Genomic DNA, 25,571 nt, shown 5'->3' on the forward strand with positions numbered 1-25,571 from the left:
CTCTCAGCCGCCCCCAGACACCTGCATCTGTCCACCAGGCCCTGCGTCTCTTCTGAACGAGCCAGACCCACAGGGCTAGTGGAGTGGCCGGCAGCAGTAGAAGACTGTTATCGGCCCTGCGGCACGGGTCCGGGGAGGAGGGTGGAGACACTTGCCAGCGGGTGTCACAGCTGTTTGCTGAGAGCCGAGCACAGGGGGGCCGGGGCTGCTGGGTCGAGTTCCAGGCTCTTTAAGGGGGCGTGGGACCCTCCTGCGCCTGCACCTCCCTTCCAGCCATCTCCTCCAGCCCCGGCCTCCCCGCAGCCCCCCTCCCTCCTGCCTCGGGCACCTCACGGCAGACCAAGCCCCGGCCCCGACCGGCTCGAGGCCTGACGGGTGGTTCCAGACATTTCCGCCTTCCCGGCCCTGCCCCAGCGCCACCCCCGCTGCCGAGAAGTTCTTTCCCCCCTGCCGGGGCAGCCTCTGTCTGCAGCAGGAAGCCTGGGTGCTGGGCTGGGGAGAGAAGTCACCAGCCCCCCCCCAACGCTGGGCCTGGATCCGATTCCTGCTCTGACATGGGGGGGGAGGTGGAGGGATTCTGTCGGTACAGACACCGCGGTGGCATGGACCATCTTTGCTCCCCGCAGTGTCACCGTGGCGACAAGGCCCAACTTTGCTCCCTGCAGTGTCACCGTGGCAACAAGGCCCAACTTTGCTCCCCGCAGTGTCACCGTGGTGACAAGGCCCATCTTTGCTCCCCGCAGTGTCACCGTGGCAACAGGCCCATCTTTGCTCCCCGCAGTGTCACCGTGGCGATATGACCCATCCTTGGGTCTCCACAGTGAACACACAGCCCCATGGCCCATCCCTGTGCAGGAAGCGGGCTGGGGGGATTTCCCACCGACAGTAGCAGCAGCACTGGCACATGTCAGGAAACACTGGACTTTATTGTATCTGTAAGGACTGACAGTGGCTTTGACAGGTCCCTTCCCCATCGCAGGGACCACGGGGACAGGGACACCGGAGGGTGGAGGAGACGGGAGGGGGTTGCCTTAAATAAACAGGGCTGGAAAATAGTTTCTCCAAACCGCGCACTGGGCACGTCGCTCCGTCCACGCAACGTGGGGCGTCAGGCTGGGCTCGGCGCCAGCGGCGGCTTTTCACAGGTGCAGTCCGGGGGCCTTTAAGGGATTTTTTTTGTTTTTCTTTTGCACGTGGCCAGCTGTATCCCCTGGAGATCGACGCAGACTTCCTTCCCCCCGGTGAGCGTCACGCTGCAAGCAGAGAGAGAGCTGTGAGCGGGCGGCCAGACAGAGCTGCCACGGGGCTGGGGACGAAGGCCCTTGTCTCTTGGCCACGAGAGGCTGGCAGAGCCCCTGGGGCCCGGCCCAGCTGCGGCTGTGGGCACGTGGCTCCCCTGGCTGTGACAACGCCTCACTGCGTCCCGGTAAGGCCTTGCCCTGTTGCAGTCTGTGCCCTCCCCCACAGACTGGTCAATACACCAGGGCCACGGCCGGCCGCCTGCCCTCAGAATGGCAGCCCCACCAGCGTTGTCACCGCACTGCTGTGCCGGGCTGCTGCCGCCCCCCCCCCCGGTCCAATGCCCCCCAGCTCTGCCAATGCTCTTCGCTGCAGCCCCCTCCTGCTGCTGGAACCCAGAGCCCCTCCAACCGCTGCCATTGCCTCTCGACCCTGCTGAGCTGGGCTCCCGGCTCGCGACTGCCCCGGCTGTGCCATCTGCCAGCATTGCCCCAGTAGCAGCGGCGCTGGGAGACTCACCCATTCGCCGTTCCGTTTGCTGGGGGAGCGGGATCCCGCAGAGTCGGGCTAACGGCCGTGGGCGCTCCCCCTGCCCTGGGGTGTTCCTATGAGCCGTGCAAAACTGGCAGTTCTGGCGCACGGTGAAAACGCACGGCTCTCCCCTCCCAGAGCGCAACAGCTGCCAACGAACCGCGCTGCAAAGCGGCAGTGGCGGTGGGGGCCACCGAGTGGCAGCACAAACGATTGGCTTTGCATATAAACAGAAAGCTCTATGCGTGTCGTTTGGCTGAGTTGGCAGCTTTGTGGACACAGGCGGAAGCAGGTACATCCCACCCCCACCCCCACCCCCATGTGTCGCCCTGGGATACTCACATCATGGCCTGGCGGGAGCAGTTAGGCCCGGTTAGTCTGCAACTTTTGATGTATTTGGGAGAAATTCTTCTAGGAACAAAATTATCTTTCAGGCAGCACGTGGAGCTCTGGCTGAGGACTGGGGAGGAGAGAAGGGGAATCAGTTCCTTTTTTTTCTGGCCCGAGGCCGAGCGGCCCGGGGAGAAGTTCTTACGCTGGCTTTACTCCTGTGCTCGTTAGCAGGAGGAGTTCTGGGGGCTCCCCCGTCCCCTCCCCCATCGGGTCAATGGTTGGTGGGCAGAGGCGGGAACCCGTCCTCCTCTGCACAGAACACGAACTATTCTCTGTTCTACCACTACGCGATTCTTGGGTTTCATTGCGGCGCTCTCTGCCTCAGTTTCCCTGCCGCAGCCTGGGGGTACGGGTAGCGAGACGCCTGCCGGGGCTGGCGAGGCTGAATTCAGTGATGCTGGTGGATGGCTCCCAGAGCCGCGCACACGGGCCATGGAGAGCTGAGTGGCATAGCGGGCAGCTTGCTGCCCACAGACCACAAAGCCCGATCCCCAGTTTCCGGATGGAGCCTGAGGCCGGGCAGGGTCCGGCTCAGCTTCCCAGGGAGTTTGGGGGCAATTTCTTATGCACCTCAGCCCGGCCTGGGCAGACGAACCCCTCAGGCAGCTTCAGAGACCCAGCCTCAGTGAGGGAGGTGGACTCGCACCGAGATGCCCTGAGGCCCAGCCCAAGGCCTGGCCAGCCCCCTCCTTTCTTTGGTCCGCCACTGCCCTTCCCCAGCTCCTGGCCAGGCCCTGCTGCTGGCTCTGCCCAGGCTCCGGGATCTGGCACTGCCCGGGCTCTGGGATCTGGCACTGCCCGGGCTCCGGGATCTGGCACTGCCTGGGCTCTGGGATCTGGCACTGCCCGGGCTCTGGGATCAGGCACTGCCCGGGCTCCGGGATCTGGCACTGCCCGGGCTCTGGGATCAGGCACTGCCTGGGCTCTGGGATCTGGCACTGCCCGGGCTCCGGGATCTGGCTCTGCCCGGGCTCCGGGATCTGGCACTGCCCGGGCTCCGGGATCTGGCTCTGCCCGGGCTCCAGGATTAGGCTCTGCCCAGGCTCTGCAGGCGACGCGGGGGGCTGGCCCGTACTCACAGGTATCGCAGTGGGCACCAGTCCAGACAGCTGCCAGCAGCAGCGCTGCCAATGTGACGGAGGTGACCCTCATGTCTAGGCGGGATCTCTGCGCGGCGGCTCAGGCTGCGGGCAGGGTGCTCCAGGGGGCGGGGGCCGAGGATGGTGTGGCTGCCCCGGCCGGCCCGTGTGTTTTATAGCCCCGGGCAGGGATTTCCATGGCTGTGGTGAAGGGTGTGTGGAGGTGGGGAAAGGGACGGAGGGACGCGTGATTACTAAGTGCTAATGAGGGAATGGAACCCACGTCCCTCGCAAGGCTCCTGTCCCCAGGAGGGACGCAGCAGGGCTGGAAAGTCTCTTGCTGATCTGATAAGGGACCAGCCTTGCTCACGCTCACAGGAGAGGGGGTGGGGGAGGGACAGACTGAGGATTTCAGGTTTAAATTTAGTCCCTTGCAAACCACACAGGATGAGACTCGATCCCGGCCCGGGGCTTTGCTCAAGGCTGCACCGAGTCTCTTTCCACCCGCCCAGTGACACTGGTCGGATGCCCTGAGAAGGACACAGGAGCCGGCCCACGACGTGCCCATGGTGGCTGGGTCTGGATGGGTTTGGGGGGAGGTTACAACCCCCCCCCGCCCCGGGCACATTCTGTGTTTCCCTGAGAGCAGCCTGTTTCGGGGAGATCCCAGCTAGGTGCGAAGGTTTCTCCAGGCTCCAAGTAACCAGGCAGCAGCTGCCTATAGACCAGCCACTGACATGAACGAGGTGGGGGCTGATTTCCAGGCAGCGGCCCAGGAGTGAGTTTTGTTCTGCAGCAGCAGCACAGAGGGGATGCTGGAGACATGCTGTACCATGCCACCCTGTCCTCTGCACTGCTGGTGGCAGCAGCACTGCCTTCAGAGCTGGGCATCCGGCCAGCAGCTCCTGCTCCCTGGCTTCCCATGCCGAACTGCACAGGGAGGAGTTTCTGATCCCTGGGCTTCCCCTTGCCATTCAACTCCTCGCTACCAGGCCCACGCACTCTACTGCCTATGCCTGTTTGCTAGGCTGGCAGCTTGCCCAGCCTTCCCCCCCCCCCCCCCGACAGGCTGGCCACATAATAGCCTTCCCATCCCCAAGGAGTCCTGGTCCCCTGTTCGAGATCCCCTGATTAGATCTACAACAAGACTGTTTCTTGTCAGCGATCAAAGAGGTAGATGATGACGTGCCACTGACAGATCAGCCAGCCTGTGTGTTCCCGTAATAACTTAACAGGGGACACTGCAGTTATCACTCTCAGCCCGCTCATGTAGGGGTGTCAAACAAATAGCAATTAAATGAGCAGTCCCCAGCTCATTTGCCCTGTATCGATAAGAGACTGTGGGTAGATGCTGAGTGTATTTGTCACCTTGTAAGAAGTTTTACCATGTAACCACATTAGCTTGTAGATGATAATTCTCTTTCAGGAGTTAATTGACTTAACTATGTAGGTGACTGTGTCCAAGTATCCTTAAGATGGAAGATGTGAGATGCTGCAGGAAACTGACAATGTCGTCTCTGTGGTCTCTGTCACAATGAGGGGCTGGCTACTTGCCCTCTGTAAGAGAGTAACTGGGTACCAGTGTCTGCACAGGAACTAGATTTGCTTCAAAGGCAAGGTCCACATCAACTATTCTTCCACCAGGGAAAGCACATTCGGGAGGAGTCTCATCAGATGGCCAGAAGAATTACACAGGAAAGCTTTGGGCCTGAGGCTTTCATCTCTAGTCTGCTTCATCTTTGACCAGGAAAGGCCGAGTCATAAGATGGAGATCTTCCAAATAATCCTATGGAAAAGCCTGGGAAATGCATGGAAAACCTGTACCAGACTACACCGAAATTGCCTTTGGATTCTGACGTTCTCGCTGGGATGATTCCAGAGAGACTTTTACAAGCCAGTAGTTTATCCCATCACTGCCGTGATCCTGAATGCTGAACAATGGAAGTCACTAGTACGTCCGTGGATCTTTTCACTGTTTGCAACTCTCTCCTCTTTTCTTTTTATTACTGAACATTTAGTTTTAGTTACTGTTTGGCACCAGCATGATTATTGGATGAGATCTGCCTTCTCCTTTGGGGAGGTGACCTTTACATACAGCGAGTCGGGTTGTCACTAACCTCTCGCTGTACTAGACTGGGCTATTTCAATGGGACCCAAGGGCTGGATTGCCTACAGGTGACTTGTTTTATTACTGATGTGGTCCATCTAATTATACTAGCCAATTAGCCTGTCATAAGACGGGATTTTCAGGTCTCTCCTCCACATCGGTCTTTTCTCCTGAGCCTCCAGTCTCTCACTCTGTCTCTCTCTCACTCTCTGCTCCTCCTACTGCCTCCCCCCCGCCTCAGCTTTCCTCCACCTTCTGCCTCTCTCTCCATCTCTCTCTTTTTCTTCTCCCCCTCTTGCTTCTCACTCTCTCTCTGCTCTCCTCTGTCTCCGTTGGGGATGCACGCACGTTACTGCCCTGCCCCCTTTGCCTCCAGCCATGGCGCTCGGCTGACTTCTGTGCCGCTCAGCCGGGCCGCCACGTGGGAGCAAGTGGCGCAAACGGCCTCTCTCTCTCTTCTCCTCCTACTGCCTCCTCTCTCTCAGCTCTCGTCCGCCTCCTGCCTCTCTCTCCATCTTTCTCTCTTTCTCTTCTCCCCTCCCGCCTCTCACTCTGTGTTTCTCTTCTCCTCCTCCTGCTGCGTCTCTCTCACTCTCTCTCTCGCTGTCCTCCGCCTCCTCCATTCTCCTCTCTGTCTCCTCCGTGTCCGCTCCGCTTTCCTCCTTTTGAATCTGGCGCCCTTTCCTGACATCAGAGACACACACTCGTCCAGGCCCCGCCCCCTGGCTGTTTCCTCTGGGTAGTGCTGTTGCCTCCCGCTGTGGCACTCGGCTGACTTTTGCGCCGCTCAGCTGGGCCACTGTGTGAGAACAAGCAGGGCAAGCAGCCGTTTGGTCCCCACACTCCTCATGCAACACGGGGGTGCTGCATGGGGAGTGCAGGGCCCAAACGGTCGCTTGTGCTGCTTGCTCCCACGTGGCGGCCCAGCTGAGCAGCGCAGAAGTCAGCCGAGCATCACAGTGGGAGGCAAAGGGGGGTGGGGCAGTGATGTACACGCCCAGGGGGTGGGGCCTGGATGAGCGTGCATCCCCAACGGAGACAGAGCAGAGCAGAGAGTGAGAGGCAGGAGGAGGAGGAGAAGAGAAAGGGAGAGATGGAGAAAGAGGCAGAAGGTGGAGGAGAGAGAGAGAGACAGACGGAGCAAGAGACTGGAGGCTCAGGAGAGAAGACCAACGTGGGGGAGAGACCTGAAAATCCCATCTTATGACGGGCTAATTGGCTAGTTATAGAATAAACCCTCAATTGTAGGATTCTCTGTGCGATGGGGCTTTCCATTTTTTTATGGGAATATGCTTCTTAATATCGATACGATACAACTGGAATATACTTTATGTGAGATACTTCACGTGATAAATCACTGGAGAAGTTATGACTTACTGAATTGTTTATTCTGTTTGTCTGTGTGATGGGGTATTTCATATTCTTTATGAAAATGCCTAACTCAATTATGCCTTATGCAAAATATTACAGGTAACCTATCACTGGAGAGCTTGTAATCCCCTGAATGTGTATATTCTATAGGTGTGCATGTGTCTTTCCTCTGTTTGAAGTTAGAAATATGAATAAAATAGCAAAGGCCAATGGCCAGGCTGCCCTTATGAATCTGAAAAGCTCAGCTGGACTTCCTGCCCATCCCCTTCGTCAGGACACCCCTTCCTCTCCTGCCCTCCCCTTTGTCAGGACACCCCTTCCTCTCCTTCCCATCCCCTTCGTCAGGACACCCCTTCCTCTCCTGCCCTCCCCTTTGTCAGGACACCCCTTCCTCTCCTGCTCATCCCCTTCGTCAGGACACCCCTTCCTCTTCCTCCCATCCTCTTCATCAGGACACCCCTTCCTCTCCTGCCCTCCCTCTTCATCAGAACACCCCTTCCTCTCCTGCTCATCCCCTTCGTTAGGACACCCCTTCCTCTCCTGCTCATCCCCTTCGTCAGGACACCCCTTCCTCTCCTGCCCTCCCTCTTCGTCAGGACACCCCTTCCTCTCCTGCTCATCCCCTTCATCAGGACACCCCTTCCTCTCCTGCCCTCCCTCTTCTATGCCCCCGAGTGACAACTGGAAGGACTCATAAAAAAGCTATAAGACTCTGAAAACGATAAAACTGCACAAATTAGGGGGGCAGTATCTTGGGAACCCCTGGTCCAGACAACCCCCAATTGCACCACAAGCTGGACTCTGGCTCTGCTGCCACATACCAATTCTTAAAGCGACTTACATGCTCACAGGGATTTTAGATCACTTTGAACCTCACCAGTGCTGCATCGGGGGGGGGGGGGTGTCTCTGGGACCCTTAACCAAATGTCTGGTTTGTGATACAAAGGAGCCCATCACTTTTCAGGACCATCACTCCGCGGATGTAGATTCAAGAGCATTTTCATGATTAAAATCAGCAACTTCGTGAGGCGAAAGGACTTTGAGGGACCCTCGATTAGCCAAGCCTTGGCTGAGGAGCTTTCAGGATGCAGCTGTTGATTTTTAATATGTGTTGGGGAACTCCAGGGGCCTGGGCGGTACTAATGCTGCAGGGGCGGTGACCAGTCATGGGCCAGTTATTCTCAAGTCAGTCCCTGGCGGGAAAGGCTGACACAAGATTCATTTGATGAAGAATTCAGGGATAGGAATATAATTAATGCCGCTTGATATCGTTTTATGGAACACCACGTCACCTGGCCTCCTTGGGTCACAACGGAGACTACCAAATTCAGGGCAAACTGCTGAGCAGCGGGGCAGGCACCCCTCCAGAACTGGTGGCTGTTCTCCCATGAGATACCGAACCAGCAACAAAATGAAACCTCAGCTTCACCACACTGGCGAGCAAGAAGTCAGAAAAGCAGGGTCCTCAGGCATTTCAGTCACCTCAGTGCAGCCGCACCGAACCCACTAGACTTACAGATGAGTGGCTGTTAAATACCCTTTTTGTCAAACCAAAAAGCTCTTCTGATCCCAAAGGACCAGTCAAGCACCCAGGTCAATATACAACTCAGATCTTACCCAATAATCTCATTAGTGCCAATCCTTTAGTGCCTACAATCACAAGGTTTATGTGAAGAAAGAAAGAAAGAAAGAAAGAAAGAAAGAAAGAAAGAAAGAAAGAAAGAAAGAAAGAAAGAAAGAAAGAAAAGCTACAGTTAGCGAAAGGAGGCAAACACAGACAATATTTGCAAAGTTCTTGCTTCAGGCTTGTAGGAGTGATGAAATAAACTGCTGGCTTCAGTCAAATCCCAGTCAAAATCAGGGCCACATTTCTCACAGGGAGGGTGAAAAACCAGGGGAAGAAGATCCCAAGGAAGTGGTGGAATCTCCATCCCTTGAGGGCCCCAGGCCAGGCAGGAGACCTGTCCAGCAGACCCACTAGGCACACACAAGCTGTGAGGCTCCATAGAGGGGAACAGGGTGAATTCTGGGATGGGCTGATGCAGTCGGGGTTGGTCCTGCTTTGGGCAGGGGCTGGACTCAATGACTCCTGAGGGCTCTGCCAGCCCTGGGTTTCTATGAGTCTAGGACTCTCCAGCCTGCATTGTGTGCTCCACCCTGGCCTTAAACTGTGGAAAACTATTCAAGGATCCCTGCTGCACACGGCTCCAGTCCTGATCCCCCTAGGCCGCCTGGAAATCAACCCCCACCTCGTTCATGTCAGTGGCTGGTCTATAGGCAGCTGCTGCCTGGTTACTTGGAGCCTGGAGAAACCTTCGCACCTAGCTGGGATCTCCCTGAAACAGGCTGCTCTCAGGGAAACACAGAATGTGCCCGGGGCGGGGGGGTTGTAACCTCCCCCCAAGCCCATCCAGACCCAGCCACCATGGGCACGTCGTGGGACGGCTCACATGTCCTTCTCAGGGCATCCGGCCAGTGTCACTGGGCGGGTGGAAAGAGACTCGGTGCAGCCTTGAGCAAAGCCCCGGGCCGGGATCGAGTCTCATCCTGTGTGGTTTGCAAGGGACTAAATTTAAACCTGAAATCCTCAGCCTGTCCCTCCCCCACCCTCTCCCCTGTGAGCGTGAGCGTGAGCAAGGCTGGTCCCTTATCAGATCAGCAAGAGACTTTCCAGCCCTGCTGCGTCCCTCCTGGGGACAGGAGCCTTGCGAGGGACGTGGGTTCCATTCCCTCATTAGCACTTAGTAATCACGCGTCCCTCCGTCCCTTTCCCCACCTCCACACGCCCTTCACCACAGCCATGGAAATCCCTGCCCGGGGCTATAAAACACACGGGCCGGCCGGGGCAGCCACACCATCCTCGGCCCCCGCCTGCTGGAGCACCCTGCCCGCAGCCTGAGCCGCCGCACAGAGATCCCGCCTAGACATGAGGGTCACCTCCGTCACATTGGCAGTGCTGCTGCTGGCAGCTGTCTGGACTGGTGCCCACTGCGATACCTGTGAGTACGGGCCTGCCCCCTGCAGAGCCTGGGCAGAGCCTAATCCTGGAGCCCGGGCAGTGCCTGATCCCAGAGCCCGGGCAGTGCCTGATCCCAGAGCCCGGGCAGAGCCAGATCCTGGAGCCCGGGCAGAGCCAGATCCCGGAGCCCGGGCAGTGCCAGATCCCGGAGCCAGGGCAGAGCCAGATCCCGGAGCCCGGGCAGAGCCAGCAGCAGGGCCTGGCCAGGAGCTGGGGAAGGGAAGTGGCGGACCAAAGAAAGGAGGGGGCTGGCCAGGCCCTGGGCTGGGCCTCAGGGCGTCTCGGTGCGAGTCCACCTCCCTCACTGAGGCTGGGTCTCTGAAGCTGCCTGAGGGGTTCATCTGCCCAGGCCAGGCTGAGGTGCATAAGAAATTGCCCCCAAACTCCCTGGGAAGCTGAGCCGGACCCTGCCCGGCCTCAGGCTCCATCCGGAAACTGGGGATCGGGCTTTGTGGTCTGTGGGCAGCAAGCTGCCCGCTATGCCACTCAGCTCTCCATGGCCCGTGTGCGCGGCTCTGGGAGCCATCCACCAGCATCACTGAATTCAGCCTCGCCAGCCCCGGCAGGCGTCTCGCTACCCGTACCCCCAGGCTGCAGCAGGGAAACTGAGGCAGAGAGCGCCGCAGTGAAACCCAAGAATCGCGTAGTGGTAGAACAGAGAATAGTTCGTGTTCTGTGCAGAGGAGGATGGGTTCCTGCCTCTGCCCAACGACCATTTACCCGATGGGGGAGGGGACGGGGGAGCCCCCAGAACTCCTCCTGCTAACGAGCACAGGAGTAAAGCCAGCGTAAGAACTTCTCCCCGGGCCGCTTGGCCTCGGGCCAGAAAAAAAAAGGAACTGATTCCCCTTCTCTCCTCCCCAGTCCTCAGCCAGAGCTCCACGTGCTGCCTGAAAGATAATTTTGTTTCTAGAAGAATTTCTCCCAAATACATCAAAAGTTGCAGACTAACCGGGCCTAACTGCTCCCGCCAGGCCGTGATGTGAGTATCCCAGGGCGACACATGGGGGTGGGTGTGGGGGTGGGATGTACCTGCTTCCGCCTGTGCCCACAAAGCTGCCAACTCAGCCAAACGACACGCATAGAGCTTTCTGTTTATATGCAAAGCCAATCGTTTGTGCTGCCACTCGGTGGCCCCCACCGCCACTGCCGCTTTGCAGCGCGGTTCGTTGGCAGCTGTTGCGCTCTGGGAGGGGAGAGCCGTGCGTTTTCACCGTGCGCCAGAACTGCCAGTTTTGCACGGCTCATAGGAACACCCCAGGGCAGGGGGAGCGCCCACGGCCGTTAGCCCGACTCTGCGGGATCCCGCTCCCCCAGCAAACGGAACGGCGAATGGGTGAGTCTCCCAGCGCCGCTGCTACTGGGGCAATGCTGGCAGATGGCACAGCCGGGGCAGTCGTAGCTGAGGACTGCAGCAAGCAGAGATGCCCCAGGGAAGCCGTGAGAGCTGCCCCCGTCCTGGGCGAGCCGGGAGCCCAGCTCAGCAGGGTCGAGAGGCAATGGCAGCGGTTGGAGGGGCTCTGGGTTCCAGCAGCAGGAGGGGGCTGCAGCGAAGAGCATTGGCGGAGCTGGGGGGCATTGAACCGGGGGGGGGGGGGGCGGCAGCAGCCCGGCACAGCAGTGCGGTGACAACGCTGGTGGAGCTGCCATTCTGAGGGCAGGCGGCCGGCCGTGGCCCTGGTGTATTGACCAGTCTGTGGGGGAGGGCACAGACTGCAATAGGGCAAGGCCTTACCGGGACGCAGTGAGGCGTTGTCACAGCCAGGGGAGCCACGTGCCCACAGCCGCAGCTGGGCCGGGCCCCAGGGGCTCTGCCAGCCTCTCGTGGCCAAGAGACAAGGGCCTTCGTCCCCAGCCCCGTGGCAGCTCTGTCTGGCCGCCCGCTCACAGCTCTCTCTCTGCTTGCAGCGTGACGCTCACCGGGGGGAAGGAAGTCTGCGTCGATCTCCAGGGGATACAGCTGGCCACGTGCAAAAGAAAAACAAAAAAAATCCCTTAAAGGCCCCCGGACTGCACCTGTGAAAAGCCGCCGCTGGCGCCGAGCCCAGCCTGACGCCCCACGTTGCGTGGACGGAGCGACGTGCCCAGTGCGCGGTTTGGAGAAACTATTTTCCAGCCCTGTTTATTTAAGGCAACCCCCTCCCGTCTCCTCCACCCTCCGGTGTCCCTGTCCCCGTGGTCCCTGCGATGGGGAAGGGACCTGTCAAAGCCACTGTCAGTCCTTACAGATACAATAAAGTCCAGTGTTTCCTGACATGTGCCAGTGCTGCTGCTACTGTTGGTGGGAAATCCCCCCAGCCCGCTTCCTGCACAGGGATGGGCCATGGGGCTGTGTGTTCACTGTGGAGACCCAAGGATGGGTCATATCGCCACGGTGACACTGCGGGGAGCAAAGATGGGCCTGTTGCCACGGTGACACTGCGGGGAGCAAAGATGGGCCTTGTCACCAAGGTGACACTGCGGGGAGCAAAGTTGGGCCTGTTGCCACGGTGACACTGCGGGGAGTAAAGATGGGCCTGTTGCCACGGTGACACTGCGGGGAGCAAAGATGGGCCTTGTCACCACGGTGACACTGCGGGGAGCAAAGTTGGGCCTTGTCGCCACGGTGACACTACAGGGAGCAAAGATGGTCCATGCCACCGCGGTGTCTGTACCGACAGAATCCCTCCACCTCCCCCCCAAGTCGGAGCAGGAATCGGATCAAGGCCCAGCATTGGGGGGGGGGCTGGTGACTTTTCTCCCCAGCCCAGGACCCAGGCTTCCTGCTGCAGACAGAGGCTGCCCCGGCAGGGGGGAAAGAACTTCTCGGCAGCGGGGATGGCGCTGGGGCAGGGCCGGGAAGGCGGAAATGTCTGGAACCATCGGTCAGGCCTCGAGCAGGTTGCGGCCGGGGCTTGGTCTGCCGTGAGGTGCCCGAGGCAGGAGGGAGGGGGGCTGCGGGGAGATGGCTGGAAGGGAGGTGCAGGCGCAGGAGGGTCCCACGCCCCCTTAAAGAGCCTGGAACTCGACCCAGCAGCCCCGGCCCCCCTGTGCTCGGCTCTCAGCAAACAGCTGTGACACCCGCTGGCAAGTGTCTCCACCCTCCTCCCCTGACCCGCGCCGCAGGGCCGATAACAGTCTTCTACTGCTGCCGGCCACTCCGCTAGCCCTGTGGGTCTGGCTCGTTCAGAAGAGACGCAGGGCCTGGTGGACAGATGCAGGTGTCTGGGGGCGGCTGAGAGCCCAGATCTTTGACTTACTTGGCACCTTCGTTCTGTGTTTGCCCGGAATAAGGCATTGGGGGGGGGGGGGGGGCAGCGGATGCCGCCTCCTCCTGCAGCACACCCCAGCTGGGCTGTCTCCTCCAGCCTGCCTGGAGCCAAGTGGCTGCATGTTCTGGTTTGTTCCCGGAGCCCCTGGCGTCTCTGCAGAGCGGGGCCGGTGCTGGGGAAGCTGGCTAAGGAAGCAGACTCCTAGCTCAGGGCGCTGCCCGCACGAGGCACCAAGGGGCAGCCATAGCGCACTTGGTGAACCTGATCCCCTGCCCCCACACAAGGCAGCCCCTTTGGATCCTGGCCCGCAGATAGCTAAACTGAGGCAGCAGGTTGTGTGGGCGTGGTGCCCGGGGACCGGGAGCATTCGTGGCCCCAGGGCCTGCTCCACCAAGGCCTGGAGCCGGGGCTCTGCCCGGGCCCTGCCTGCTCCCCCCTTGCTCCCTAGTTCCCCCGGCTTCCGCCACTAGCCCCACACGCTGCTGGCCCGTGCATCCCTGCAGCCTGTACGAGAGTGTGTGAGAGTGTGTGTGTGTGGGGGGGGGGGGGTCTCCGTGTGCTGCTGCCTCCAGGGAGTGCCTGGAGCGGCGCTCGGCAGCCGTGCAGAGTGAGAGGCCCAGCTGCGTTGCCTGAGGCGGTGACAGGCCTCGGGACTGTTCCGGATCGCCGCAGAGCAGCGGGCAGGGCCGGGGAACACCTCTGGGGGGTGCTCGCAGGCCAGTGGGGGGGGAGCTCATGGAGCCCCCCGGAATCGCCGCCAGAGGGGGGCGCCGCAGATGAGCCTGGCGCCTGCCCCCCTCCCCGCACCCTCTGCTCCAGGGGAGCTTGCCCCTCCCCTCCTGGACTGCTCTCAGCCCCGCAGAGCAGGGGGCCCTGGGAGCGTCCGCGGCGCGCACATGGAGCGCTCAGGCACCGAAGTCCGGCAGCTGCCCGCTTGGTCCTGTGGCCGTGCTCCGGAAAAGTGCGCAGCGATATGGCGCGACTCCAGTTTCCCATAAGAATGAATGTAAACGGGGCAGGTGCCAGTGGATGTTTCCAGCAGACAGAAGCCAGGTTACACACAAGCAGTGTTGAACCGGCACCGGCAGTGACGCGGGTGGAGCTCGGCTGAGCTGGTGGAGCCGGGGGGCGGGGGGGGGTACTTCCCTGGGAATGTCTTGCTACTAACTGCTGAGCCAGCCCTGGGCTGCGCCCTGAAGGGCTGACAGGGGCTCAGGGAGCCTCAGGCTCCGCGAGGCAGCATGCACCGAGGCAGGAGGGGAAAGACCAGAGAGCTGCTGTGTGGAGAGGGGCTGGACTGGGGGAGCACCCCTCTGACATCAGCACCCCCTCCTTGTTCTCCCCAGTCCTGCCCTGCAAGCAAGGGGTTCCCGGGGGCAGCCCCAAGGCGGAGGGGCAAGGAGCAGCATGGCACAGGGGGAGGGGCAGCAGAAGTGCAGCTCCCAGCTGCATACGGTACTTTATGGGGACCGTAGGGGAGCTAATGGGGGGTGCCGGCCCATCCTGGTGGAAGCCCCCACAAGGACTTTGGAGAAGATCCCTCAAGTCGTGGACAAAGCAGGCGGCCACACGCTGACCCTGCACAGCTTCCAGTAGGACATTGTTAAGTGAGGCACTACGCCCCTTTCTTGATCTAGGCCTGAGCGCTCCACAGCAGGGCTGGCTGGTTGCTGTCCATCACCTCGCACAGTGCACTCGGTTGTCCAGTAGGTGCGGCTGCAACACATTTGTGGCATGATACAAGAAACAAAATACACCAAGACTGCCTCTGCCCATTTATTCTTCTGATTCTCACGGAGCGACCTCTGTAGAGCAGCAGGGATTCCTGGCTCCGTTCAGAATGGAAAAGGACTCAGGATTCCTTCATTTCGCCATAGAGTGAGCGCCCAAAAGAAGCATCAATATTTGAAATGTCCACTTCAAGCTTTATCTTTCTGGACAAGCATCAACAAACATGCACACGCAAGGCCATGACCTGAACACTCAGCCTGGCCCTCGATTCAACTGGTTTCTCAGCAGTGCTTAGGTTAGGCCTCAGGTGGAGCACTGTGTTCAGTTCTGGGCTCCGCATTTCAGGAAAGATGTGGAGAAATTGGAGAGGGTCCAGAGAAGAGCAACAAGAATGATTGCAGGTCTGGAGAACATGACCTATGAGGGAAGGCTGAAAGAATTGGGTTTGTTTAGTTTAGAAAAGAGAAGATTGAGGGGAGACATGAGAGCAGTTTTCAGGTATCTAAAAGGGTGTGATGAGGAGAAGGGAGAAAACTTGTTCTCCTTGGCCTCTGAGGATAGGACAAGAAGCAATGGGCTTAAATTGCAGCAAGGGAGGATTAAGTTGGACATTAGGAAAAAGTTCCTAACTGTCAGGGTGAGTCAAACCCTGGAATAAATTGCCCAGGGAGGTTGTGGAATCCCCATCTCTGGAGATATTTCAGAGTAGGTTAGATAAATGTCTATCAGGGATGGTCTAGACCAGTGGTCTCCAACCTTTTCACACCCAAGATCACTTTTTAAATGACAGAACAAGCCAAGATCTACCGCCCCGCCCCTTCCTTGAAGCTCTGCCCCTTCTTAAAACTCCACCCTCTCTATTATCCTCCTCCATCACTTGCTACCCCCAACCCTTATACCGCTGCTTTTTTCCTCAATTCTTCTGTAGGAAGAGGTTTTTCCAACATTTGGCCTGTCTAGACTGGACCAAATGTCAGAAAAACCCCTTCTTTTGGAAGCCCCCTTATTTCTTGTGGAAAGAGGAATATAGAGGTGACCGAAAGATCATGTTTGCTCTTCCACTAAAAGAAGTGGAAGAACAAACGCATCCCTGGATGCAGAAGAGTTTTTCTGGGATATCTCCGGAATCCTGAAAAACTCCCGCAGTCTAGCCGTAACCTTGCTGGGTTGAGACAGGATGTGTAGGCTCTGGGGTGGGAATGAGGGATTTGGGTGTGGGAAGGGGTGAGAGGTGCAAGCTCTGGGAGGAAATCTGGATGCAGGAGAAGGTGGATAAGGGGACACTGGCTCGGGAGAGGGCACCAGGCCGGGCAGTGTTGGGGTCAGATGGAGGGCTGCGGTACTAAGCAAGCCACAGACTTCTGGATGTGAAGGTTCAGGAATTTGGGCTGGGGTATGTGAGGGGCTCAGGGCAGGGGGTTCCAGTGTATGAGAGGCTCCGATGTAGGGTCTGGGGGAAAGGGGAGCGCAGGAGTGTTATGATGCTGTGGCCAGATGGGTTCTTAGCCCCAATTTGGGGTTTGTTGGCCAGGCTTCATTTTTAAATAAAATACTGTGTCAAACAAAAAGTTTCTGCATTGTCTTTATTTCTGAGAAGGGCGGGGAACCTGTCTTGAGTCAGGGGACACTGACCCAAGAAAAGTCAGTTGGGGCCACACAAGTGAGATGCAAAAAACCCTCCCCCCCCCAAGCTTCACTAATGTGGCCCCAACTGTGTTGGTGGGAACAGGGGATATAGTACTGGGGAAGGGTGCTAGTGGGTGCTTTGGCAGGGGGCAGCGTGCCAGTGGAGTTCTGTGGCTCGGACAGGGGAGTGGGGGGGCAGTTCTGTGGCTCGGGAGAGGGAACTGGGCAGTGGGGAGTGGGAACAGGAGGTGGAGCGGGGGCGGGGGAGGTGGAGAGTTCCGTGCATCTGCCCCCCCCCTCCACGGGAAGCCAGCATGTGCCTCCTCGGGGCCCAGCTCACCCCCCCCCAGCACAGGGAAACCCCGTGCGTGCCTGCCCCAGGGCCGACCCCCCCCCCCCCGGGGGAAGCCCCACGCGTGCCTCCCCCAGGGCCAAACCCCCGCGCATACTGGGAAACCCCGTGCGCGCCTCCCCTGGAGCTGACTCACCCCTCCTGTGCGGTGCAGGGAGCCGATGCTCCCTCCCACAGTACGCCCGGCAGAGCAGCTAGCGCCCCACCAGAATCGCCGGAAGAGACGTTAAGCTGCGGGACTTCTGTCCATCCCGGGAAGCCGACACTACCTCCATTTTCACTTGAGGTAGGTAGTGCGGCTTCTCGGGGGTGGGAGGGAAATGGGGGCGGGGTGGACAGGACACCTCGTGATCGACCTGTTGGTGACAGTGCTGGGTCCTGCCATGGGGGCGGGGGACTGGACTCGATGACTCGCAAGGTCCCTTCCAGTCCTAGTGTCCCATGGTTCTGTGATTGTCCTCGCGCTTCCATGCTGTAGACGTGTTGTCTGGAATGCTGACGGGCCACACAGCGTGGTGCATAACTGCTCTTGCCCTTGGGATAGTCTCGGAAATTCCTTCATTCACCAAATGGATATGTTTGAGCAGCCGTTCCGCGGACAAAGCCTGGCTTATCACTTGGGATTCGTATGACGCAGGCACCGTTGAGCTAAAGGAGTTTCTCTCTGCTGTTTGCACAGGCTTGCGTAATGTACTGGTGCAAAGCCTCTGACAAGCAGCGCTGAACACACAGGGCCCTCGCAAACCCCGACTGTTCTGGGAGACTTGGTGGAGGAAAGCAAAACCCTTCCCTGGTGCTTATACTAGATTCATTCTCTTGTGACTCAAAATTCAAATGTCACTCTCCAGATTCCCAGACCCAAATGAGATTTGCCAAGTGGGTCAGGGACATGATTCATCTGGTTCAGGGGCGTGTCTCTGGCATGGGCCAGCACCCAGCTGCTTTAGAGAAACAGCCAGTCGATGTTAAAATGGTCATTGACGGAGAATCCATCACAAACCTGGGTTAGGTTTCTAAGGGTGATCTGCCCTCGCTGTTAAAATACTCGCACCTTTTTTCCAGTCCAAAATCCTTTGGCTTCGTTGTCCAGCCATTGGATCTTGTTAGGGCTTCTTGCATCGCGCCGACGAGCCATTCTCAAAATTCTGTTCCTCGTCAGGTATTTCTAGGGGGGATCAAGTCACTCCTCTGCCTCGTCTTAAGCTCAGGGGATTGTGCTCCGGGGTTGAGCACCAGAAGGCCTGTTTTCCAGTCCTGTAATCAGTCCCCTTCTGCTTCCCTCGGTGAGCTCCAGCTGAGAACCCTGGTGCTGGAATGAGGGCTGTTGGGTATGTAGCACTCCCAACTCGAAGGAGTTTCCCGCAGACTCGGGCTTTACAGTTTGGGGAAATCTCTCCCAGCATCCCCACGCTACACACTGCTCCAGCACCTCCTGATTAAGCAACATCCAAACCTCTGTTTGGCTGGAGCGTATCTTCTAGAAAGGCTTCCAGTCCTGCTGTGAAGACATCAAATGACGGAGAATCCACTACGCCTTTGGGCTGCTTGTGAGCCATAATTCAAAATGGGGTTGTCAGCTAAAAATGGCATCTTGTTTCCAATTCGAAACTCAACCTGTACTTCAATTTATCTGGATTAAACTAAGACTGTGAATGGCTCGCTAACTACAAAAGCAGCTTCTCCTCTCTTGGAATTCACACCTCCAGATCAGCTACTAGAGGTGGGCCTCATCCTCCCTGATTGGATCCACCTCGTCATCTCTAGCCTGATTCTGGCCTGCATATTTATACCTGCCTCTGGAAATTTCCACTACATACATCTGACGAAGTGGGTCTTTGCCCACGAAAGCTAACACTTCAGTTAGTCTATAAGGTGCCACAGGACTCCTCGCCGCTTTTGCAGATTCAGACTAACACGGCTCCCCCTCCGATACTTCAATTTATCCTAACATTTGTCCTGGCTTAACAGCTGTGCCCAGTCTATTGTCCTCACTCCTATATCTGCTTCCTCTTTATATTCTCGGAATTTCCTTCATTCCCCACATGGATATGTTTGAGCAGCAGGCCGTGGGACAAAGCCCGTCTTATCACTTGGGATTAGCATGACTCAGGCACGATCTAGCTAAATGACAGTTTCTCTCTTTGCTGTTTGCACAGGCTTGCGTAATGTACCTGTGCAGGGCCCTCGCAAACCCCGACTGTTCTGGGAGACTTGGTGGAGGAAAGCAAAACCCATTTATTTTCTTGTGACAACATTCAAATGTCACTGCCCGGGTTCCCGGAGCCAAATGAGATTTGCCACACTGGGTCAGACCCAGGGTTCATCTGGTCCAGTGTCGTGTCTCTGACACTGGCCAGCACCAGCTGCTTCAAAGGGAGGAACAAGAAACCCCGTAAAAGAACGATCTGGTCACAGGGGAGTTAGGGGTCAGTCTGTGCTCTGAAGTATGAGGCGTTAACCTGAGCTCCAGGGGAGCCTCAGCCTCTCCCAGGAGATGTGTGGAGGACGCAGAGTGGGAGATGAGGGTTGCTGGGGAATGCATGAGATCCCTGCTGTCAGAAGCCCCTTGGGGAAAGCACCGTGTCCCCCCACTGGGTCTCATGGACACAGCCGTGATAAGGCCCGAGGCACCGCTGTGGTTGTGTAGTACAACAGAGGGCACAGGGGTTCCCTGGATTCATTCCCGTGTGAGCTGGAGCAGATCATCCAGCCTTGACATTAACATGGTCAGTGACGGAGAATCCATCACAAACCCAGGTTAGTTTTCTCATGGTGAACTGCCCTCAGCGTTAAAACATTTCCACCTTTCTTCCAGGCTGACTGTGTGGCTTCGCTGTCCAGCCATTGGATCTGGTTAGAGCTGTTTGTTTTACCCTACTGAGCCTGAGGCAGTTATAGGCTGGGATCAAATCACATCTTAACCTGGTCTTTATCAAGCTCCACAGTTTGTGCTCCATGGTTGAAAACCAAAGACTTGTTTTCCAATCCCGAAATCCATCCCATGCTGCTTCTCTTGGTGCCTTCCCTGTCTGGCTAGAGCGTATCTTCCTCAGTGACTTCTAGTTTTGATTGGAAGACATGAAGAATTTGAAGAATCACTGACTTCTCTTGACAGTTTGTGAGCCATAGTTCAAAATGGATAGTCATCCTAGTGAAAAATGGGTGCCTTATTTCTAATCCAGTTTCTCTGGCTTTGACTTGTAGCCGTTGGTTCTTTGTTATGCCGTTCTCCAGTGGATTTCCCCACTGTGATCCCATTACCTCTCAGTCTTCAATCTCACAAGGAAAAAGCCCGAGCTCTTTCAAACTGAAAAGTTTTGCCGTGCTAGCTGTTCTGATAGTCTGAAAGCAGCGCATTTCCCTAGTCTAGGGATCATTACATTGGTATAAAAGTGCTCCTTCTGGTTCAGGAAGTGAAATAGGCTGTAGTGATACAAGACACCTTTGTATCTCTTAAACTGTGTTTACTCACGGGCTTTAACAGGCATGTTTATGTTGGCAAAGAATCACTGGCATGACCAAGATAGTTACACCCATAACACCTTGCAGTGCACGCCTGCCTCACATCTCAAACTGGAGAGTGCTTTCCCAGACTTCAAACTATTTCTGTGGATCTTTTCTGAACCTTTTTTCTAGACGCTTTTTAAAATGTGGACCCTAGAAGTGTGCACAATATTCCAGGGTATTGGTCTATTGCCACAGCTGCATGTACCGATTTGACCAAATTGGAAGAGAGGAGGCTAAGGGGGGAGTAGGATAGAGGTCTATAAAATCATGGCTGTTGTGGAGAAAGTGAATAAGGAAAAGTTATTTACTTGTTCCCATAACACAAGAGCTAGGGGCCACCAAACAAAATTAATAGATAGTAGGTTTAAAACAAACCAAAGGAAGTTTTTCTTCACACAATGCATAATTAACCAGTGGAACTCCTTGCCAGAGGAGGCTGTCAAGGCCAGGACTTTAACAGGGTTCAAGAAAGAACGATACACATTTATGGAGGTTCGGTCCATCAAAGGCTATTAGCCAGGATGAGTAGGAATGGTGTCCCTGGCCTCTATCAGGGACTGGAAATGGGCGACAGGAGAGGGATTGCTTGAAGATTCCCTGTTCTGTTCATTCCCTCTGGGGCAGCTGGCACTGGCCACTGTGGGCAGACAGGACACTGGGCTGGATGGGCCTTTGGTCTGACCCATCCTGGCCGCTCTTATGTCCTTATGAAGTCACTTGTAAAAAGGGAGTAAAAGTTTAAAAAATTTTAAGAAAAGCTGTAGGAAGGAGACAGAAAAGCTGAGTCCGTTTCAGCAGAAAGAATTCATTGATCCCTCTTAAGAACCTTTACGATGTTGATGGGTAAACGTGAGGACCAGTGATCAATGTACCAGAAGAGCTATGGGAGGATGGGCTGTTTCACCCACTGCTCCTTTTGGGGGCTGAATCATTATCAAATCATTTGATAATGTGGGATTTATCTACAAAAGCTGCTACCCAAATAAATCTGCGAGTCTTTAAGGTGCCACGTGACTCCTCATTGGTTGCAGGTGCAGACTAACAACATGACCCCTCCGGGACTTTTATTGCCTGAGAGTCTCTGGAGAATGCACTTGGACCTAGCAGATGCAGGTCTCCTGAGGAGGGCTTCAAAAGCTGAAAGCAAAGGAAGTCCCCAAGCCCAGTGTGTCTCAGCCAGCGGTACGAGCACCTTGGGGGAACTCGAGAGAAGTCTGGGGGGCAAGTCTACACACTGACATTTGGAGAACACTGACATTTTGTTTTAAGTTTTACAGTCTTTTATTATTTTTGTGCTTTTTACACCCAAAAATGTCATCGCCTGCCTGGTTATGATTAAGTTGTTTAAGCAAATGTGTTGCAATGATAGAAAAAAATGGTGTGTCTGAAAACTGTCAGTACTGGGGGTACTTATATCTAGATCTATCTATATACACACACTTTAAAAGGGGTACTTTATAAAAGAAAAGGTTGAGAAACACTGCCCTGGCGCTAGAGAATGTACAACACAAACACAATTGCATTGTTAATACAATGGACCCAAAGGTCAGGTCAGTTTATCTTACTCCCAGGAAGTTTGCTCAGGACACTGTCCATCCATCACGCTCTGCTGTTTGTCTGTTGCCAGGATGGTGTATTTTTAACCTGTGCTTCCTGGCTCCTTGCCAGCCTTTGATGCCTGACAATACTTTGCCTCTCAGACCAGGACTACTCAGAGTATTAACAGCCTTTTCTGAGGGACATTGTCGAAGGCCTTCTGAAAATCTAAGGAAAGTATCTCAGCTCGTTTTTCTTTTCCCACTGCTTTGCTGACCCATTCAAATGATTTCAACAGATCAGTTGAGACTAGATTTTGCTTTACGGGAACCATGCTGATTAGATCCAACCTTATGACCTTTCAGGTGTTTTATACTATTTCCAGTATCATTTCAATCCGTTTGCCAGGTACAGATGTAAGGTTTAATGGTTTAGCTATTATACCATTCATATTATATTCAGCTATTATAATTACTGAATGGGTGTTTTATTAGATTTAAGTTGTAAGTTTAAGTAGTAAAATGTAAGTCGTCTCAGGCCACAGGGATAAGGGACTACGAAGTACGTATCACTGAACTAGATGTACTCCGAGCCAAACCGCTCTAGTCCAGCACCCTGGGGACCTGACTGGTGCCAGATCAGAGAATTTGCCGGACCACGGGAGTAATATTGTCTAGCAGCATCGTCAGCATGATGGGTCTGAGAAGACATGGAGGGGTGAGTTAGAGCTAAAGAACAGCCCAGAACCCTGAGAGCCAGGACTTGGCCACGCCCCTGCCAAGCAGCCACCCAACTAGCTCACATCTTACCGGACTGGGGTGTTGCCGGAGCAGAGCGGTTCTACCTGTGGATATAGAAGTGAGATGAAACGGTAGCTCCAGGCCCACTGGATATCTAACTTGACCATAGAAAGCTTCAGGCCTGGAACAGGGTGTCATACCTCGTTGACCGGGAAAGGACACTGCAGAAGTAAAATGCAAGAGGACACGGAGACATATTAGGGATACACTCCAGATTAGTGGGGGCTGTCACTCCTGCCCTGCAATGTTGGGGTGCTGTACAATGTCATGCTGTAGTAGCTCCCCCTGGGATGCTCACAATCAGCCTGCCAGCGTGAAAGCCACGTCCCCAGTGTCATCTGCCAGCTCTCTCCTCACTCTCATCAGCCTGGGTGGCATTCAACGTGTCACCAAAACACTTGTGTTCCTGGGTGGTCCTCCATGTCTCTAGCCTCTGTTTCTCTGGAAGTGGGAGACAGCCCTTCCCTGGGCAATATAAATAGATATTCATTCCATTATTCATTTAAGGCCATTACTCAACATGCAGCCCATGGGCCACATGCGGACCGTGGCCTGTTTGTTTGCAGCCCATGGTGTGGTTTGGGTTTACGTGGGGCTCAACATGCGGCCTATAGGTGGGAACCAAAACAAAAAAGTAGTCAATATAATGGTCTTTACTTATTCCCACAATATAAGAACTAGGGGTCACCAAATGAAATTAATAGGAAGCAGGTTCAAAACAAACAAAAGGATGTTTTTCTTTACTCAGTTCACAGTCAACCTGTGGAACTACTTGCCACAGGATGTGGTGAAAGCTAGAACTTTAACAGAGTTCAAAAAAGAGCTAGACAGATTCATGGAGCTTAGGTCCATCAATGGCTATTAGCCAGGATGGGTAGGAATTATGTCTCTAGCCTCTGTTTCTCTGGAAGTGGAAGACAGGAGAGGGATCATGCAAGGATTTCCTGTTGTGATCCCTCCCTCTGGGACATCTGGTAGTGGCCACTGTCAGCAGACAGGACACTGGGCTAGATGGACCTTTTGTTTGACCCAGTACGGCCATTCTTATGTTCTTATGCATTTTCATAGTTAAATTCCTGGACTGTCATTGCTCATTAAAAGTGCTGTCATATGGGTGGAAATGGGGTCAATGTATTTTATTAATATCAGCAGAACTGACTTAAATGGGGCCTGTGTGTTGTGTGTCTTGCCTTAAGCTTTGGATTCATGCCCATCAGTGGGAGAGAAGCTATTTGCATGTGTGCAACCACACTTAAGTTGCGGCCCTTGGCATGTGCTTTGAGGTATCATTGCGGCCCCCAAGGCTTCCAGTGTTGAGTAGCCCTGATCTAAGGGAATCATTTTTTAAATAGAGAACCCAGACACGCCAATGTAAGTACATCACATTAGATAAAACAATCAAACAAGCTAGAGAGAGATTTTAAGACAATCTAAGTAATGAGGCATTAAAGTCCAAAATGGTTACAAGAAAAATATAGAGCAAACTTTCACTGGTATCTACTTAAGCAACTATCTTAGCTGCAAAGCAAACTGACCACACACTCCAGCAGGTTCCTGAACAAACCCTTCAGGTTAGGATTCCTCCCTCTGTAGCCAGTGGCTTCCTTTTGTTTTCTCAGGTGCTGACGGGGGAAGTCCAGGGGACCCGGGTGTGCCGGGGTATAGGTCCCTTATTGTTATAGTTTCAGTCACCCACTCACAAAACATTTCCAGCTGAGACCCGAGAGACAGAGTCTATGTGGAAGGATGGTCCCTGATCTTTTTCTTCACCTTTCTGAACTTCCTTTGCTCCCCATCCCCTGCTGGACGACTTCGCTGACCGCTTGTGTACAAGGTGAGCTAAGCACACATTCCTTGGTTTAGAACCGACCTGTTTGCCCACTTCTGCTGGGGTGGGGCTCTTTGTTTTGGCACATACATTAATGACAGCTCTCAGGAGATCCCTATGGTTTCACATACATGACTGTCACATTTTCTCTCTATATATTAAGGTTTTTTTATGCCAGACGACAAAAAGATGTCATCACGTCGGCAACGCCAACGGGCTCTCTCAGCACAGTACAAGCGGCCTGAGAGAGGGGGGAGGGGAGAGTAGCGAGTGGGGGGGTGCAGCCCCCTAGTGACAGGAAAAGGACCGATCAGCAAATGGTGAGGTTTCAGATGATAACTTACCGGCAGATGTCGAACAAAGCTTATTACAGTAGTGTGTAGGGTGTGAGCACTGGGCTGTATTCTGTCTCCTACAGTGAAAGGTGTGTTCAGGTCCTGATGTCCTCCAAGCTATGCTGCCATAGCTAGTGGAATGTGTATCACAATGTATCAATTAATATAATAAAATCACAGAACACTAGAATTGGAAGGGACCTCGAGAGGCCATCGAGTCCAGTCCCCTGCCTGCATGGCAGGACCAAGCACCATCTAGATCAGGGTTCTCCAACGTGGAGCCTGCAGGCGCCATGGCGCCCACTGGGCCATTTCTGTGCACCCACCAAGTGATCGGGGCCAGCCCCGCCCAAGGGCACATGGTGAACGAGCAGTGCCAGCCCCTGGGCGTGCAGCGTATGGGTGGCCCCGCCCCCAGGTGCACGGCGCAAGGGCTGTGCTGGCCCCGGGTGAGCGGCATATGAGCGGTGCTGGACAGTGGGCATACAGCACATGGGCGTCCCTGTCACATTACCGAATTGGAGGGAAGCAGCCAGATCGCTGCTGCACCCCTAAGTGGGGGTGTTGGCCCCAGAAATTGGTATAAAAGGGAGCCATGTGGGGTATTGAATGGGAGCTTATTGTTTGTTGATCTTATGTACGCTATTTATGTGAGTATATAATGTCTATGTGTGTAGGCAGGAATCTGTAACCTGTGTGGAAGCTGAATATTTCTCCGAATGTGGTTGAGCATTGCTATGGACAGGCTGATTAGCCAAGCCCTGTAGGACAATGGCACTTGATGGGCCAAAGACACACCCAAAGAATGGGGGCTGTCATCTGAGAGCAGCCAGCAGGGAACATAGAGATTGGCCTCTGACCAGGTG

The 25,571-nt window shown here is 55.4% G+C and overlaps 1 protein-coding gene across 2 annotated transcripts; it reads right to left on the minus strand.

The window, feature by feature from the left end:
* Positions 1-907: 907 nt before the first annotated feature.
* Positions 908-3,375, minus strand: LOC112546360 (interleukin-8-like). Of its 2 annotated transcripts, XM_025186406.2 has the most exons (3): positions 3,243-3,375; positions 2,113-2,230; positions 1,131-1,253 (listed from the first exon to the last, which is right to left on the minus strand). In XM_025186406.2, exons 1-3 carry the CDS (start codon positions 3,313-3,315, stop codon positions 1,163-1,165), a joined length of 282 nt encoding a protein of 93 aa, XP_025042191.2. In that variant the 5' UTR covers positions 3,316-3,375; the 3' UTR covers positions 1,131-1,162. The 2 variants fall into 2 exon arrangements, 1 of the variants encoding a protein (XP_025042191.2); XR_003090044.2 differs by lacking the exons at positions 2,113-2,230; positions 3,243-3,375 and adding an exon at positions 1,759-1,971 and having other exon boundaries at positions 908-1,253.
* Positions 3,376-25,571: the final 22,196 nt, after the last annotated feature.

Source organism: Pelodiscus sinensis, chromosome 21 (assembly GCF_049634645.1).
Source record: "Pelodiscus sinensis isolate JC-2024 chromosome 21, ASM4963464v1, whole genome shotgun sequence".
NCBI lineage: Eukaryota > Metazoa > Chordata > Testudines > Trionychidae > Pelodiscus > Pelodiscus sinensis.